At 38.9% G+C, this 15,281-nt stretch overlaps 1 protein-coding gene across 2 annotated transcripts in view; it reads right to left on the reverse strand.

Annotated features, from left to right (window-relative positions):
* The window catches only part of RC3H2 (ring finger and CCCH-type domains 2), a 37,448-nt gene extending 26,086 nt beyond the window's left edge, over positions 1–11,362 (reverse strand). For both annotated transcript variants that reach the window (XM_019510861.1, XM_019510863.1), the window contains exons 1-8: positions 9,621–11,362; positions 8,946–9,242; positions 6,713–6,830; positions 5,866–6,099; positions 4,770–4,945; positions 3,129–3,329; positions 2,567–2,699; positions 2,191–2,309 (exon numbers count right to left, since the gene is read on the reverse strand). In XM_019510861.1, the coding sequence (XP_019366406.1) occupies positions 2,191–2,309; positions 2,567–2,699; positions 3,129–3,329; positions 4,770–4,945; positions 5,866–6,099; positions 6,713–6,830; positions 8,946–9,176 (1,212 nt within the window). In that variant the 5' untranslated portion in view covers positions 9,177–9,242; positions 9,621–11,362. The remainder of the gene's footprint in view (positions 1–2,190; positions 2,310–2,566; positions 2,700–3,128; positions 3,330–4,769; positions 4,946–5,865; positions 6,100–6,712; positions 6,831–8,945; positions 9,243–9,620) is intronic.
* Between the last annotated feature and the right edge of the window lie 3,919 nt (positions 11,363–15,281).

Consider the following 15,281-nt stretch of genomic DNA (forward strand, 5'->3'; position numbering starts at 1 on the left):
CATAAAGCCGTGTCAGAAGCACTACTCCAATTCCCAGTTTGTGGAGAGGAATGTTTCACTTGCAACATCCCTGCTACGTATCCTCTGATTATGCAGGCTGACTTTTTTGTAGCCCAGAGCAAGGCATGCCTGGCAGCCACAAAGCTGGCAGCGTTTCTGTTCCCTTTGGAATAGGGCAGAACTTCCCTTTTGGCTTTTTCTGTGCCTGCATGTTTGTCACTCTGGAATCAAGCAGAAGCTTCACAAGTATGCCAGGGGATGTGCCACTGCGGTGCCTCAGGAATGAAAGGCAGTCAAGAATCAAGTAGCTCAGTTCTACAAGCCAGCTAACAAAGTCTGACACAGACCCAGCAAATGCAAGTCCATCTGCACAAGCTGTTTTAACTTTACATTTCATTTTAGTTGATGCAAATTTTATGCCCAACAATCCTTAAGCTCTGAAGCAGGGAGGTCTCCTAACAGCTAAGGAAACAAAACATAAGTAACCAGGTCTTTGTCAGGAGGGCATTCCTCAAAGCCAGAAATGTGCAGTTCTGCCCTCTGGCCTGCAAGCAACAGGCAGGCTAAAGAACCATATCTGAGATGTGGACTTCTATACACTACAAAGAATATACTTGTGAAATACTACACTTTTCCAGGCACTGGTCTGGGGAAGGAGGAAAACAGAAGAATCCCTACTGTCATTTTTTCATAGGTTGCACAGATAACTGAGAGGGAAGAATTTAACTGCCTCCAATGCTAACAGTATTGCTAAAAGGGGGACTCTGAAAGCAAAATGTTTCTGAAACTTTATGTCTTAGCATTTGAAAAGAGAGCAAAATGTTCAGCACTATTTACCCTCTTGCATCTGAATGTCTGAGAAATCTAGCATTAAACAAGGAGAGAAATAACTGGTTTGCATTGTTTAGGTGTACACTCACGGAATAACTGTCAGGTGTCAGGATGGCAACCTAACGTAAAACTGAAGGAACAGTGAAGCTTAAATTGGACTATTCCAAAATGGAAAAGTGGCCATGCTCATCACTTTGGTCCATGTCTCCATGAGTTGGCACTTGTTAATGTTATTCAGACAGAAAGATTGCTTGTGATTTACCCAAAATGAGTTTTCATAACATAATTACACAGATATTCTTGAGACTAGCTCATCATGGAGCATTATATCATGGGGTGGAGTGGGTGAGGAGGGTGAAGGGGTTCTGAGTGAATGTTGATTGCTCATCAAGTTATATACTTGGGTTGGATTGATCTAGAAGGACAAACATCTAGATCAATGAGGATCCACAAAGACTTGTATGTCCATGCTCCTAGGCTCTGATGATACAACTCTTCTGTAATGTATTAACTTAAAGTAAAATTAAAAATATAGTCATGCTCTCCTCTGTTGTGCAAGCTCTATAGAAACTAACCACAATATTTTAGTATTTTAAATGCAATAAAAGCAGCAAGAAAACAACTAATTTCACTATGTAGATACATATATAAAAAGGATTTCACAATGAACTTATTACAAGAAAACCATCATAAGCTATGGCTAACCTGAATTATGAAGTTCTCTTCATGTTAAAACTTATCTTTTTCTTTATTTGTTTAAACAGATACTAAAACGACAATTGCCTTGATTACACAAGACCGGAGATTCCAGTGAACAAGTACTGAGGTAGTGAATGGGACAACCATGTGGTATGAAAGATTAAAATATGCATCCTCTAAGATTAAACATAACAACAAATTACAAGATTTAAAACAAGTTTTCTTTGCAAGAATACTCTACCATATAGAGCTACCAGAATTTTATTCGCCAAATAAAATTATATCACCTGTGTTAGTCTCTCTCTTTTACATATCAGTCACATTTTCCTTAAAGGGTCATAATGCATTCTTTTCAGAATCCCAAAAATTCTTCCCAATTTCATCCTTAAGCTACTCTATAAACACATACATTTTTCTTAGCAAAAGCAGACAAGATTGATTTTCGTACTGTATTAATCAATGTATGTTCTTAATCGGCTAGAAGGGTTTTAGTGTGTCATATAGGTATTCCTAGTTTGGCCTAGAGCATTAAACCTCTCTCTTTCACAACAGTAGGAAGCCCTATACTTATTCTAAAATCATTACTAAATTGTCAAAATATATTATATTTTCTATACAGAGAAGACTCAGCCATACTATTCAATAATTAAATATAATCACCTGTGGTGCTTCATGCCCTTTTCTACTATAGTTCTGAATAAAGTCCACCAGCCCATGTACTACAGTCTTCACAGCCACCATTGCATTCTCCAGCTGCTCCCATGTTGGAGACGTTGCATCTATGATTGTTAAAACAGGCTTAGAGTTTGTCAGTGAATATAATATCATTATCTTAAAGAGGCAACTTTTATGGCATGCCAGAGACCCAGCAAAAGGATTAATTAGAAAGAATATTGAGAAAACAGCATCTGTTGTGCCACTCCCATTGCTAGGAATGTTATAGAGCAGAAACATAATTTTCTACCTAGGGACAGTTACAGTTTTTACATACAAGAAGGGAAAATGTAAAAAAAAACTATTAGCACCACTTGCATACCTGGATTAGGATCTATGTTTGCTAGAAGCTCTAAGTGAGGCCTCAGTCTGTTTAAGTTTGCTGGATCACCTGTACGTTGCAAGACAATTGTCAACTCCTGTACACTCTTTGCAAATGACTCTGGCGATTGAAGCTGTAAACAAACGCAGTCTTAGTGATTTCTGTTCTATAAATAGGACATTTTAATTGAAAAAAATATTCTCATTTTCCTCATGAGTGCAGGGTCCCAAATTAGATGAGGTAGTGTCTTCAGATTGCATACACAGGTATCAGTGGTGAGAGATAACACTTCTCAGCTCAGAATCTGCCCTATGCAGCTTCATCATAAGACACTAGAATAAGTGATATTTTGCGGTGCTTCACTGTGACCCTTGTAGCTATTAAAAAACTGGTCTTTGTACAAAGGTGACAGGAAAAAAACTCCATCTCAGTCCCTAGTTACAAGACATCTTATTTAAATTTGAGAGGTTCTACACAGTTTACAAACCATTTTAGTATTACACCTTTTAACAGTTTAATCTAGTGAGGATAGGATACTAAATCCCCCCCTCCCCAGACAAACCTTATCAATAATGGACTGCATGTGTGACTTATGTGCTAAGTCACCATAAAGAAGGGAAGACCACTGTTCTGGTGATATTCGAAGGCCTGCTTCCATGGCAATGTGAACAATTTGGGCGTCATGCTCTCTCCGCAAAGCCTCATAACTCCGAAATTCCTCTTTCAGCTGCATCAGAGAAGAATCTTCATCCCTTTTTGTGACCTGAAAAAAATCCAGCAATGCTTAAAGAATTCATATTTCTTTAAGTATATCTAAAATATTAGGTATATACCACAGCCTACAAAAACAGGCATGACTCAGTAGATAACATGAACACCGCTCTTCCAAATGCTCATCTTCCCAGGTGATAATATTAGTACCAAGATATCCAGGGATTTAAATGTATAGATCATTATTATAAGGATATGACATCAACTCCAGCAATTTTAGCTCTGATAGTAATTGGATTTGTTTAAATCTATAAAGCTATGAAGTGGCTGGCTGGATATGCAGCTATAGGGTTAGTTCTTCAGCTCCTTGTGCCCAAATGTTAAAGGCCAGCTCAAAATGACAGGAAACACTAGAAATTATTAAATGAGAAAAGACAAAAATGCTGCATGATAAAAAGCTGCAGAATACTCTTAAATTACAGAAGATACTTATCTGAAAAAGCTGTATTACCTATATAATTAAAAATATCTAACTCACCTTTCATTTGAAGACTGAAAGCTTCACTGCATTAAACAACATAAATACATTTTTAACCTGTGTTACCCCATTTTAAAGAAGGATAAATTGAGACACATTAAGGCACAAGGTCTCTTATTTTGTCTGTGACAAAGACAAGAATAAAAGCCAATAGCTATGGCTTCTCAATTCTTTACCTCTGAGAAACACTTCATCTTTTTAGAAAGAAAATAAAAGGACATGATATACTGTAATTGCTGACATTATGATGCCTGTCTAGACAAACATTCCGAAATTCTTATTTTAAGGAAAGAGATGAATGGCAAGTATCATTGCTAAAGGGCACAAGTCAAATTATTGCTTAAATTATGCATGTATCATCACGATTATTGTTTTTTTCATGCCCTGGAATAAAAGTCAAGCCACCTATAATGTCTTTCAACATGATAGCTTCTATATCAAATACTGATATCCTATCAAAAATGTCTTGATCAGACTCCCATCTTTGTTAGATGTCTGTTATTATTTTAATGCCTTTCCGGGGCCATTAATATCTCAATGACCATGCCCTGCATTACTGTGAAGGAAAGCTGAGTTTATGCCTAACACTGTTTATGACACTCAAAGTTGGAAGCCATTCAGTAGAGAATAGATAAACGTAAGCACTGAACATACACATTAGGATTTACTAAAATCCAGAAACTTCAATTTCACCTGCTCCTTGAATGCAGAGGTTACTGTTAGTGGGATCAGAAGATTAAGTGCTTTCAGATATCTCCTTGATGCCTTGTTCTGTCTTCTGAATGGTCAACATCTGAATCTAGCAGTGTGTTATAAGCAAAATATGTTTATGCTAAGAAGTGTTCCTTGGAACGATATCCTGAACTTGCTGAGGAATCAAACAAATTAAAGAACCAACTGGCTTTGGGCTATCCAACCAAAAGGCAGTTTTCATTTTAAATTCCAGTATTTTACCTTAAAGCATGATGCTCGATACAGTAGCTGCACAACATGACCAATGCTCGTTTTAGATGCCTGAGGAAATCTTGGTTCCAGTCTTTGCACAACAAAAAGTACTAAAACTTTTCTTGAGAGTGCAGAGCCATCTTCCAGTGCCAGTAATACAAGTTTCAAAGCTTCTTCTTGCATAGCTTTAAACACATATATAAAAATAAATGGTCAGAATAAAAGTACTATTACTGCATATCAGGAGTGTAAGCAAGAATATTTAGGTTGATAAATGTTGTCCACATTCCCTTATTATTTTTATTAGAACAACCAAACATTGCAGAAAACAGGAAGCAAAAACTTCATATCTGCTAGTCCAGATAAAATAAAGCAATTTTTAGAAGTGCTACAAGTGCCATAAATGGTTCAAGTAAAAAAGGAAAACAGACTGATTTAGAGATCTGGCTTACAGTTCAACTTGCTTTGGACACCTTGCCCATTCTAGGAAGCTAAATGAAACATGACTATAGGACTGGTCCAGCAATGCTGGAACTAACTGCTAGAATCAGAAGTGGATTACATTTCCAGTTTTAACACAATTTGCTGCTGAATCCTGTGCTTGCTTTGGGAACACTCTGACCAGTAACACTTAATTTATACCAAAGATTCCAAAGCCATAATTATGACTTGGCTCCCGTGACATGCTTTCACTAAGTCACTTAGACTGGTGCTACTGGATCCTATGATTTAAGCATAGGAATAAACAATAGACCCTGTATTAGGAACTGTGCTCCTATGCTCTAATCATAGCATTCAATGTCATCAGCCTGTATTACACACTAATGTTGTGCTACAGATATTAAGGAAAATATATCTATTTATACTTCACCAGTATTTGTGAAGTATTTCCCTACACTATTTAAAGACAGACACTGACAACACCAGTGGTATATTGGAAAAGATCCCTAACTCCCTTCCTTAGCTTTCTCTTTTGCTCCTCTGCAGACCACTTGGAAGACAACACTTCTCCTTGAAAATGCAAAGAGAAAATTCCCTAGAACTATTCTTGGTAAGAAACAGAGCAGCCAAATCCCTTCTGTTGGGGATTCTGAAAACGTCTTACCTGGCCCTAGGAACTGGCATCCTCGTGCTCTGACAGCAGCCCAAAGATTGGCAGACAGCTGCTGAGGATTTTGGTGCTGCAAAATCAATTCGGTTACAGTTCTTTCTCCAAGTGAACGAGCTGCACGCATAGCTCTAACCCGACCCTCCTCCTCCACCAGCTGACAATTTACCAGCGTCACCAGCTTTCTTTGCATTGGACGGCTCAGTGCACTCTGATTCAAACTAGCAACACCTTTAAAGAAAGAGGCAAATAGTTAAAGTCTTCATGAGAAGACCAATTATTTAAATAAGTTCACAGTAAAAACATTTTGAATACGCACTTAAGTCAGACACCAATGTCAAACCCAGCATGAGCACTCTCAGCTTAAGGGGCTACTCATCACCACACTACTAAGTTAGTGATATCAATCCTTGTGTTTTTATTATTTGCATCAAAGCAACACCAATGATCTCTAGTCAAGTAGCAAGACCCATTATGTGCAGTGCTGTACAATCATATGTAGACAGCTGACTAACAAAAGAAATTTAAATTAAAATCTTGCTCCTATTTATGTAAAACTGAAACTCCCTGTCTAGCCTGAAGAAAGTTTGGATTCCCATTCAAAGTTGCTCATATGAGAAGATTATTCAAAGTCAAAAGCCAAGAAGATAAAATAGCTGCAAGACAGCTATTTATAAAGCATCCGAGGTGCACACAGACCAGTAAAGTGATAGAGGGAAAGGTTACCAGAAATGTGGGAGGACTACTGCTTTGAACCATGAAACCAGTTAGCACTGAGGACATACTGCCGCTAAGAGTAAGCTAACATGTTATAGTGAGAATTCTACAGTTTAAAAAGACTTACCCTTTCCTCCACTTAGTGGTTTCAGGTATAGTGCCAAATCCTCAACGCACTTCTTTGCTACCTCATAATGTTTGTTCTCTCCTAGGTTACTTAACTTTACTGTCTGATGATCTGGTACCTAAAAGAATGCAAAAGAGAGGTGTAGCTCACATACACGGTCATTGTCATATCTGACCTTACTCACCAAACACTTAACGTGGTATAAACATTATTATTAATTATGAAACACAACAGGTGTATGCTGCTTTTCAGAGAGTTGAAAGACAAGTAAATCTTAATGTGCTTGTAAAACCATTAGACATAACACAACACGGGACTGCACAAGATGAGCATTACAACGATGAAAGATTAGGATGCATTTATTGTTATTGTACATTTCATGTGGCCCTTTTGAGTGACTTGTTAAAATACAGAGACCACAGAGGAATTTAAGGCAAAAGGAAGACCTGTGGATGAAAGATGAGCTGAAAAAAACTGACCTTGGGAGATGTATTTGAAAGATGAGTGCGAGGCACACAGGGTCTGAGAGGATGATCAATGCATGGGATCAACACGAGGGCCGCGTCCAGACAAGCCTGGCCGTGTGGTACGTTCAGTTGTTCTCCATGCTGCAAGGGAGCAGCGCGGAAGGTTTTTTGACCCCTGGATATCCAAGGGTCAAAAAAAACCCACAGAGAAAAAAAGCAGAGCAGCGCACGCATGGGCAGCTCACACCACTCAAAAGCAGAGCTAGGCCACCCAGAGCCGCACTGCGGCTGCCACCCAGGCTCTGCGTGGCAGAATCGCTGCTGCTGCAGCCCTGGGAGGCCCCCAGGGCCCCAGGCAAGGCTGCTGTGTCCAGCCCAGGGCTGGCCCCAGCCTCCCCTATTGCCCCTGGGGAAACTTGTGGTGTGCCAGAGTGCACGTGGCACAAGCGTTCCCCAAGAACAACTAGCAGCAGCACAAGGTGCACTGCTGCTAGTTGTCCCCAGGGAACCAAATGTCCACAGCACGTGTGGATGCAGCCAAGAAGTGCGAAGTTGCTTGTAGGAAGAAACAATGGACAATAAATGATTAAATAAACTGGCCAAGTATATGGTAAGAAAATGCTAAGGAATAGGAATGAGAAAGAAATGCAGGCAGACAAATAGCTCTGCAGGCTGGGTCTAAACTTAGTGCAAGACCTGAGGTGGAGACAATAAGTGGAAAGTGCCAAAAAACAAAGGGTATCTGAGCTGTATCTGAGCACTCCTCATGGTCAGAAATGGGGAGGCCAGAGAAAGCAAAGGTTGCACTAACAAGACAAAGTGGCTATGACACAGTTAGCAGTAGAAAATGAAGTGAATGCATGGATTTGAGAAGTGAAACCATACAAGTCTAGAACCCTGTGTTTTATAAAACACAATGTTTATTGCGACTGTTACTTGAGGATGTGAGAAAAACTAAATAAGCAACACATTAAACAACCCAGAATAAAAACATCCTCTTCTATTGTCCCTTCAATATTTTTAGACTGTTAGCTTGAAAAAGATACAAATTTTGGAATATACAAGGGCACAAGTGAGACAGATGCATTTACAAGTTTCCTGCAGCGTGATGCTGATTGTATAGCCCTTCTTATGTCACCACTACGAGGCACTGAAGAAAAAAATTCCTAACTTGATTAATTGATTAGATTGTGCCTCCAAAAACAATTCAAAAGTCTGCACTTTCCCTGCCTGAAAAATAACTGAAAGTTTGAACCTGGGTCAAACAGTCCGTTTTTGTTTTTTTGAACATATAGCATTAAGGGAACTAATTCCCAGTGGAGGGAAGGATGAATGAATGTAATCTGTAGATTAACTTCTTTCTGATGACAGCGCTTACAGATAATTAACTGCCTATTCTCTAAAAAGTGTTTTTCAGCAAAGGCCTGCTGCTGTACACTCAACCATGTTGAAAGACTCCTTTAAAATTGTAGCATAGGCATTCTCTGTCCAAAATTAAAGCACAGCTCAAGAATATTGTTAAAGCAGAATCCTGTCCAGACAGAGAGACGGAATTTTAACTCTAGCAATGGACAGCTGCCTTGTAAGCTGGTTCTGTGATGTTTTTTGTTTTTGTAAAGTGCAAGGTCTTAAAAAATGCCACAAAGATCAACTCTTTTACTTTCCTGACTTGGGACAGCGAAGGAAGTTAGCATACCTGCAGTAACTGTGAAAGTAAGCAGTAATATGAAAGACTGAAATATAGCAAAGAACTCCTTACGTCATACCTGGGCTCCAACTAATTGAAGAAGTGCAAAGTTTACAGGAAGCACATCGATGTCTGTATTGATGGCAGTCTGGTCGAAAGGACATGCCTTGCGATGAAGCTTGTTCAGGCAGGTCTTACAGACAGTGTGGGAGCAACCTAAACTGATGGGTTTGTGCACATTCTCATCAAACTCGTTGTAGCAGATTGGACAGGACAGAAACTCTGTCCACTGAGCTGCCTGCACAGGCATTGTGGAACCTGGACACTTGCTTAGCAGACTAGCAGATCATTATTTCACTGTTTTATATTTTGGCAGCTGTAAAGTGAATGAACAGAATATTTAGTACTTTGATACACGCTTTCCAGTAATTTATTATTAGTTTTTAATTAAAGCAGCACCATTTAAATATTTTACAGAATAAAAACCAAAGCCTTATGCTGAACTCTCCTACAATGAATCCAACCTTCTGTGTTATCTGAAACTATGGTAACAGTTCAATAATCCCATCAGAAAGATTCACATGCTGCCAAGCTAGTCTGCACTAATCCAGATTGTGAGCTTTATCTACAGTAAATGACATCACTGTTCCTCTTACAGGATTAAATACACCTCTGGGGAAAGGGGAAGGAGGGGCGGGGCAAGACAAATGGTTGGCACAAAATAGGTTAGACACAAATCCAAGTAATGGAGTACCTTTCTGAATGGCAGGTACCAGTCCAGTTCACAATTTCCAAAAGCTAACAGCATTCCATTACTAATGAATGGGAGGGAAAAACAACAAAGACATTTTATTTATTTTACTAGCATATGAAGTTGAGTGAAACAGGATCACTAGTGTTCCACTTTATCAATCATAATCAAACTTTATCAGACATCAGCGTGCAGACAGCTTTATGAAAACATAACCCATTACATACTTTGGGGGTCTTTTTTAAATTGGTAAAGACATTTATTGTCGGAACAGAAGAATAATTCTGTGCTCATTCCTCTCTTCTAAAACCCTGTCAGAGGGTTAGTCCTTGGGGTACAGATTTCTGTCTTTGCAGTATTTGCTTTTTGCACAGTTCGTACCTCACAGCCAGCACAATAAAACACTACTTATGTAATTCCATGGCAGAAGTTCTCTGATGTCCTGGAAATCTGGGTGTTTAAGGTAATTACACAGTTTACACCTTATTCACAAAACTGTTTACGTAGCTTAGTACCAGACAGCTCCTCAGAAAGGGAAGATAGAAATATGGAGACCAAATTAAAACATAGAAAGTATCATTAAAAAAAATCAAAATAAAACAAGCAGTAGCTGTAATTTGTTAACAGCTGTCCTTCCTTTTATAACATATCATTTTGGATACTGATCCATGCAAACTGTGTGTAACAACATATAGGGGGTGGAGGGGAATGGAGAGAGGCTTATTCTAAAAAGGATAGCCCTCTGTGCATAGTCTGAGGTTAAGGGAATGACAAGACCAAATACTTAGTCTATTCCAGCTAAACCATTTAAATTCAAGAACAGCTAAACCATTTAAATTCAAGCCTCCATTATAAAGTCTACAAGAAGCTGCTAATTCAATAAATGTTCAAAATAAAGAGCCACACCCATAGCTACTGCATTATGCTACAATCTACTTGTGGTTTTCAGATTACCATGAAACCCTGAAACCAGTTGGTTTACTTCCATGGTATTTATGAACCTGCCCACTGAGCATATTTCCATTTAGAAATGCAAATGCACTCGCATGCGTGCATTTATTGCTGTATTTATAAACAATTAGATTTTTTTCTTTTTTTCCACTGGGTGGAAAATAATAATATGTTGAGAAAGCTAAGAGCTCCCTGTCCCACCTGAATTCAACTACTTTTCATTTAAAATCAGTTGCCGGCTGCTTGACAGTTTAATTAGTGATATTATGTTAGACTACTGAAACACTTACCAGAACACTGAATAGGCTTGATATGGGAATGTATTTTATTTTAATTATGACCATCTGTTTAGAAATTCTATTTAGCACTATGAGTATCCAATGTCCTTTAAGTAACAGGATACTTGTACAAGATGTTCTTACTCAATCAGCTTTTCAACATCATTTGGTTATTTTTATTAATTCTGATATTAAATGTAAGACACAGAAAATTAAAGTTCGAAACTATCTCGCTCAAACTAAATGTCGATTCAGTACCTTCAACACAAAACCAGAGTATTCAGAGATAGTTAGGTGTCTTTTCACTGAATTACTACACAATAAACCTTTTTAGGCAAAAAAAAGTATGTCTGTAAGGTTTGTCAATGTTACAATCGTCTGCAAATGTAGAAATTTAGCAGCAAAATAAGTTACAGCCAACAAAACCCTAGGAAGCACCCTTTGATTTCCTTGCCAAGGTAAATAAATAATGACTCTCTTCTGTTTAACAAATCCACTTCAACTTCTGGGTACGAAAAGGCAGACCAAGAGATGTGTGGTTATGGAATAAGGCTCCACTTAGCTTTTCCTTAATGTTTCCCAATATTGCTTCCACAGGTGCATCTCTACCTGTGCCAGCCTGCCTGATGGCAGCCAACGGCATTCACCTCCTTGTCACATTTATGATATGGTTAACAGAGTGGCAGCTGTACTATTCAGGGAGGTCCCCTACTGCTACTATGCTTAACAAGTGGGGTATTTTAAGAAAGAAGTCTAGCATATTCACAACCTAGGGGTGTCTTTACACATTCTCCAGGGGTGGGAAGGGGCACTTTAATTAAGTGGCTATCTGGAGCTGGTCTTATTAAAGCACCCGTGGCATCTTGTATATTCAGCATCCTGTGCTTCAAAATGGTGGTGGGGGCACTTTAACTAAAGCTCAGGCGATGAGCTTTAAAGTGGCCCCACCGTCATTTTGGAACATGGGGATGCTGAATACACAAGATGCTGAGGCTGCTGGAGCATGCTAATTAGATTGAGTCTGCTCCAATGTGCTGTAATTACAGTGCATTGAAGTAGACGTCCCGCATGTCTATGGGCACCAGCATGCTGTGGGTTACTGATACTCAACTGAATGAAGAGTGTTTATTCTCACACCTGTCATTAACCAAGTCAAAAGGCTGTATCTTTGTTCAAAGACAGTATGAATGACTTAACCCCTCACAGTTCCTCTGGAAACTTGCAGGACGCCGTAGCATTCCTTTTTCCAAAATTCTAAAATAATTTTATGTCCCTCCAGCCATCATTTTCCTGATAAGTACTGAAATGTGGTATAAATTAAATAGAAGTAAATCAAACAACAAAAGTATATCACCAGCTTCTAAGGTCTTACTTTGAATATTTAATCATCATAAAAGACATGGATTCTATTGAGCATGTGTTGACCTTCAGATTTCTTGACAAGGAGGCATCTAATTAAATCAGCAACAGCTGGGGAAGGCTCACAACTCCTCAGACTTCAAGAAGCCATATTCTGACGAGGCCTTCCATACTCTGTTTCAAGCACACCAACTCTTCTGCCATTCTTGTGCTCCAGAACGTTCAGAAAGGATTCTAACTAAAATCCTCTAATTATCATGTCAATTCTTCAAAGTGTAAAGGAACAAAAAAGAACGGACTCTTGTTTTTCTGACAAGGAACATCATTTGGAGATGTCTGGTTGAAAGGCAAGTTGGCTCCAATAATCTCAAAATTGAAAAAAAAATGAATGACAGTGCCTACCAAAGATCATGTGTGAAAGGCTTGCCAGCTTTAAAAAAAAAAAGAAAAGAAAAAAAAATGGAAATATTTTCAGGTAGTACAATTACCCTCGAGTCCCCTTGATCTTTCAGATGGCTTCAAAATATTAAAAAAACAAAAAACAAGTCTCTGCTCTGCTGCTCTGAAATAAACCTGAAAACACAACACAGAAAATGGCTAGGCAGAATGCTGTCAAACATACAACGTATATAAACTGAAGAAGAGACAAATGTGTCTTAACTTACTACTAGGTAAAAATAGTCTTTAAACAGTTTGGATTTTTCACCAGATAGTGTCTTATTAAAAGCAACACCTTAGATCCTTAGATTATTATAACTGAAGATTGCATAAGTCCAAATTTACTGTATTCTACTGATTATGCAACTTTTACATTTGGGATAGATGGGAGCCAAGTTTCACTTTACAGTTGTGCTGCAGTAGCAAAATGCCATTGCATTTGAGTTTACAACGCTGCAGAGGAGTTAAAGCTTCCCCGTGTTTACCTGATTGTGTTTAAGTCATGAACATTTTGATTCAACTACCTGATGAAATAACTTCAAAGTCAGAAAACTTGCCTTTGTTATTAAATGGCTTCACAGATCATTAAATTAATGTAGTAGCAAAGTATAAGGAGTCCATATTTTAAGCCATTTCTAATGATTACTAAATACCACCATCTTCTTTATGGTCACTGAAAGTCAGCCTATTGTCTTCACGGAGCTTTGGAGAAGGCCCTTTTAAAATTCGTATTAAGTCTACTCAACTTTTAAGACCTAAGGATTAGATCCATAAGAGGCTGCAGCATGCAGCTTTCAGATGCCTGGCATCCTCTGTGGGCTTCCTATGCAAGGTATGGGGAATCTGGCACTTAAAATGAGAATCAATAACCACTGTACTGACCAGGGATTGCCTCAGTGTCTAGTCAGAAACTCTGACAGCAGGACTGCAACCTGTCCTCCTCCTGGGTTTAGATGCTTAAATCCAGGCTGCATGGAGCCTCAACCCTCTCCTGGAGTTAGGGACCCTTTAGTTGAAACATGAAGCAGGATCATCCCTTTTCTTTTAAAAAGCAGCTAGAGGTTGTGTTGCTGTTCCCCTTCTATATAGTAGCCCAGTGGCCAGAGACTGAACTCAGGATGTAGGAAATACTGGTTCAACTTCCTCTTCGCTGAAGATGGTTCAATTCTACATTTCCTACTTCCCAGAAGAGTGCCTGAAGGCACTTTCAATCTCTATGGGTACAGCTGTTCCACACTACAGAAAAGGATTAAATTTACTTCATCAGTCACACTTACCTCCTTGCCCACGGTTTAGGGCACTTGCCTCAGAAGAGAAAGACAAGTGTTCTGTATACATACTCCAAGAACTGCTTCTGTATTTCATGCCATTACCATTTAATGTAAAATGCAAGAGCAGCCCTCTGAGCAGTGACCAGAACCCAGGTCCCTCTCCCTCACACCTGTCTACCCTAACTACTAGGCTACAAAATAATACATTATCTTCTTCCCCTTCTGACAAATCTGATTTTTTTTTATTCATAGTGAACCAGCTTCAATGGAATGGCATAGGGTGCCCTGTCCCCTGAATAGCATGGTCCTGGTGTTTAGGGCACTCTTTTGAGAAGTGGGAGTTGTGGCAGTTCTGGGAGTCCCATTCAGGCTGAGAAGAGAACCGAACCTGTCACCCACATTGTGACGTGGTGTGAAAGAGGAAAGCAGCGCCACCACCTCTCCAGCACCTGTGCTTGGACAAAAGGGGCAACTGATTCTGCAGGTGTGCTCTGAGTAAGCCCAGCAGATTGGGCCCCTCAGGCCACAGAGGCAGAGGAAAACTCCAATGTGGCTTAGGCACAAGGTACTGGTGAGCAGCTCAGGACCGAGGCAGACACAGAACCTCTGGTGTCTGTATTGGTGAAAAATTAATAAACTACATGGGAGTTTTGAGGACTTCCCTTAACTGCCTAAATATATTTGTGGATCTAGTCCCAAGTATATTAAGTGTTAAAAAGTATTTAATACTAATTTTACAACAATATTGATTATAATTTAAAGTATATTACTTCAGTACAAAACTGAGTTGCTCTGTACATTACAACTGGTTGCAGATGTAATAGGATTTTAAAACTCAGTTTTAAGGCATCTCTTGTAATTTTCCATCTGTACAGTCAATTTAAACAGTTTCCTGGTTTCCGGGAAAGTAGCCTTGTCGAGCCTTTCTTCTGAAGTTTAAGAGTTGAAAGAATTTCATCTCGGTCAATAACTTGGTGTCTAAGTTATCAAATTATTAGTATTAAATTACTTCCTGAAAGTATTTCAGTCTTTTATTCATTGCTTTTCTGGTAACCATCAACTATAGATTTAAGAAAGTAGCTTCATATTAAAAGCTTGGTAAAGGGATAGTCCCAATAATAGCACTGCATCTTTTAGCTATGATGACTTGGAAGCGAAAATAAATCTTTAGATAGAGGATTCTTGCTTGTTTCTGCATATTGTGTAAAGACCATCACATGTAAATCTCCTGAATAGCAGAAGAGATATGAAGGGAACTGCTGCAGGCCAATATTTCATGATACTGTTTGATCTGACTTTTTATTGGAAACCCAAATTTACCCTTGGGGGAGAGCAGGACAATCAAATTACAGGAATGGATGGTTTGT

This window comes from Gavialis gangeticus, unplaced genomic scaffold (assembly GCF_001723915.1).
Source record: "Gavialis gangeticus isolate Ggan-Ray unplaced genomic scaffold, GavGan_comp1, whole genome shotgun sequence".
NCBI classification, from domain to species: domain Eukaryota; kingdom Metazoa; phylum Chordata; order Crocodylia; family Gavialidae; genus Gavialis; species Gavialis gangeticus.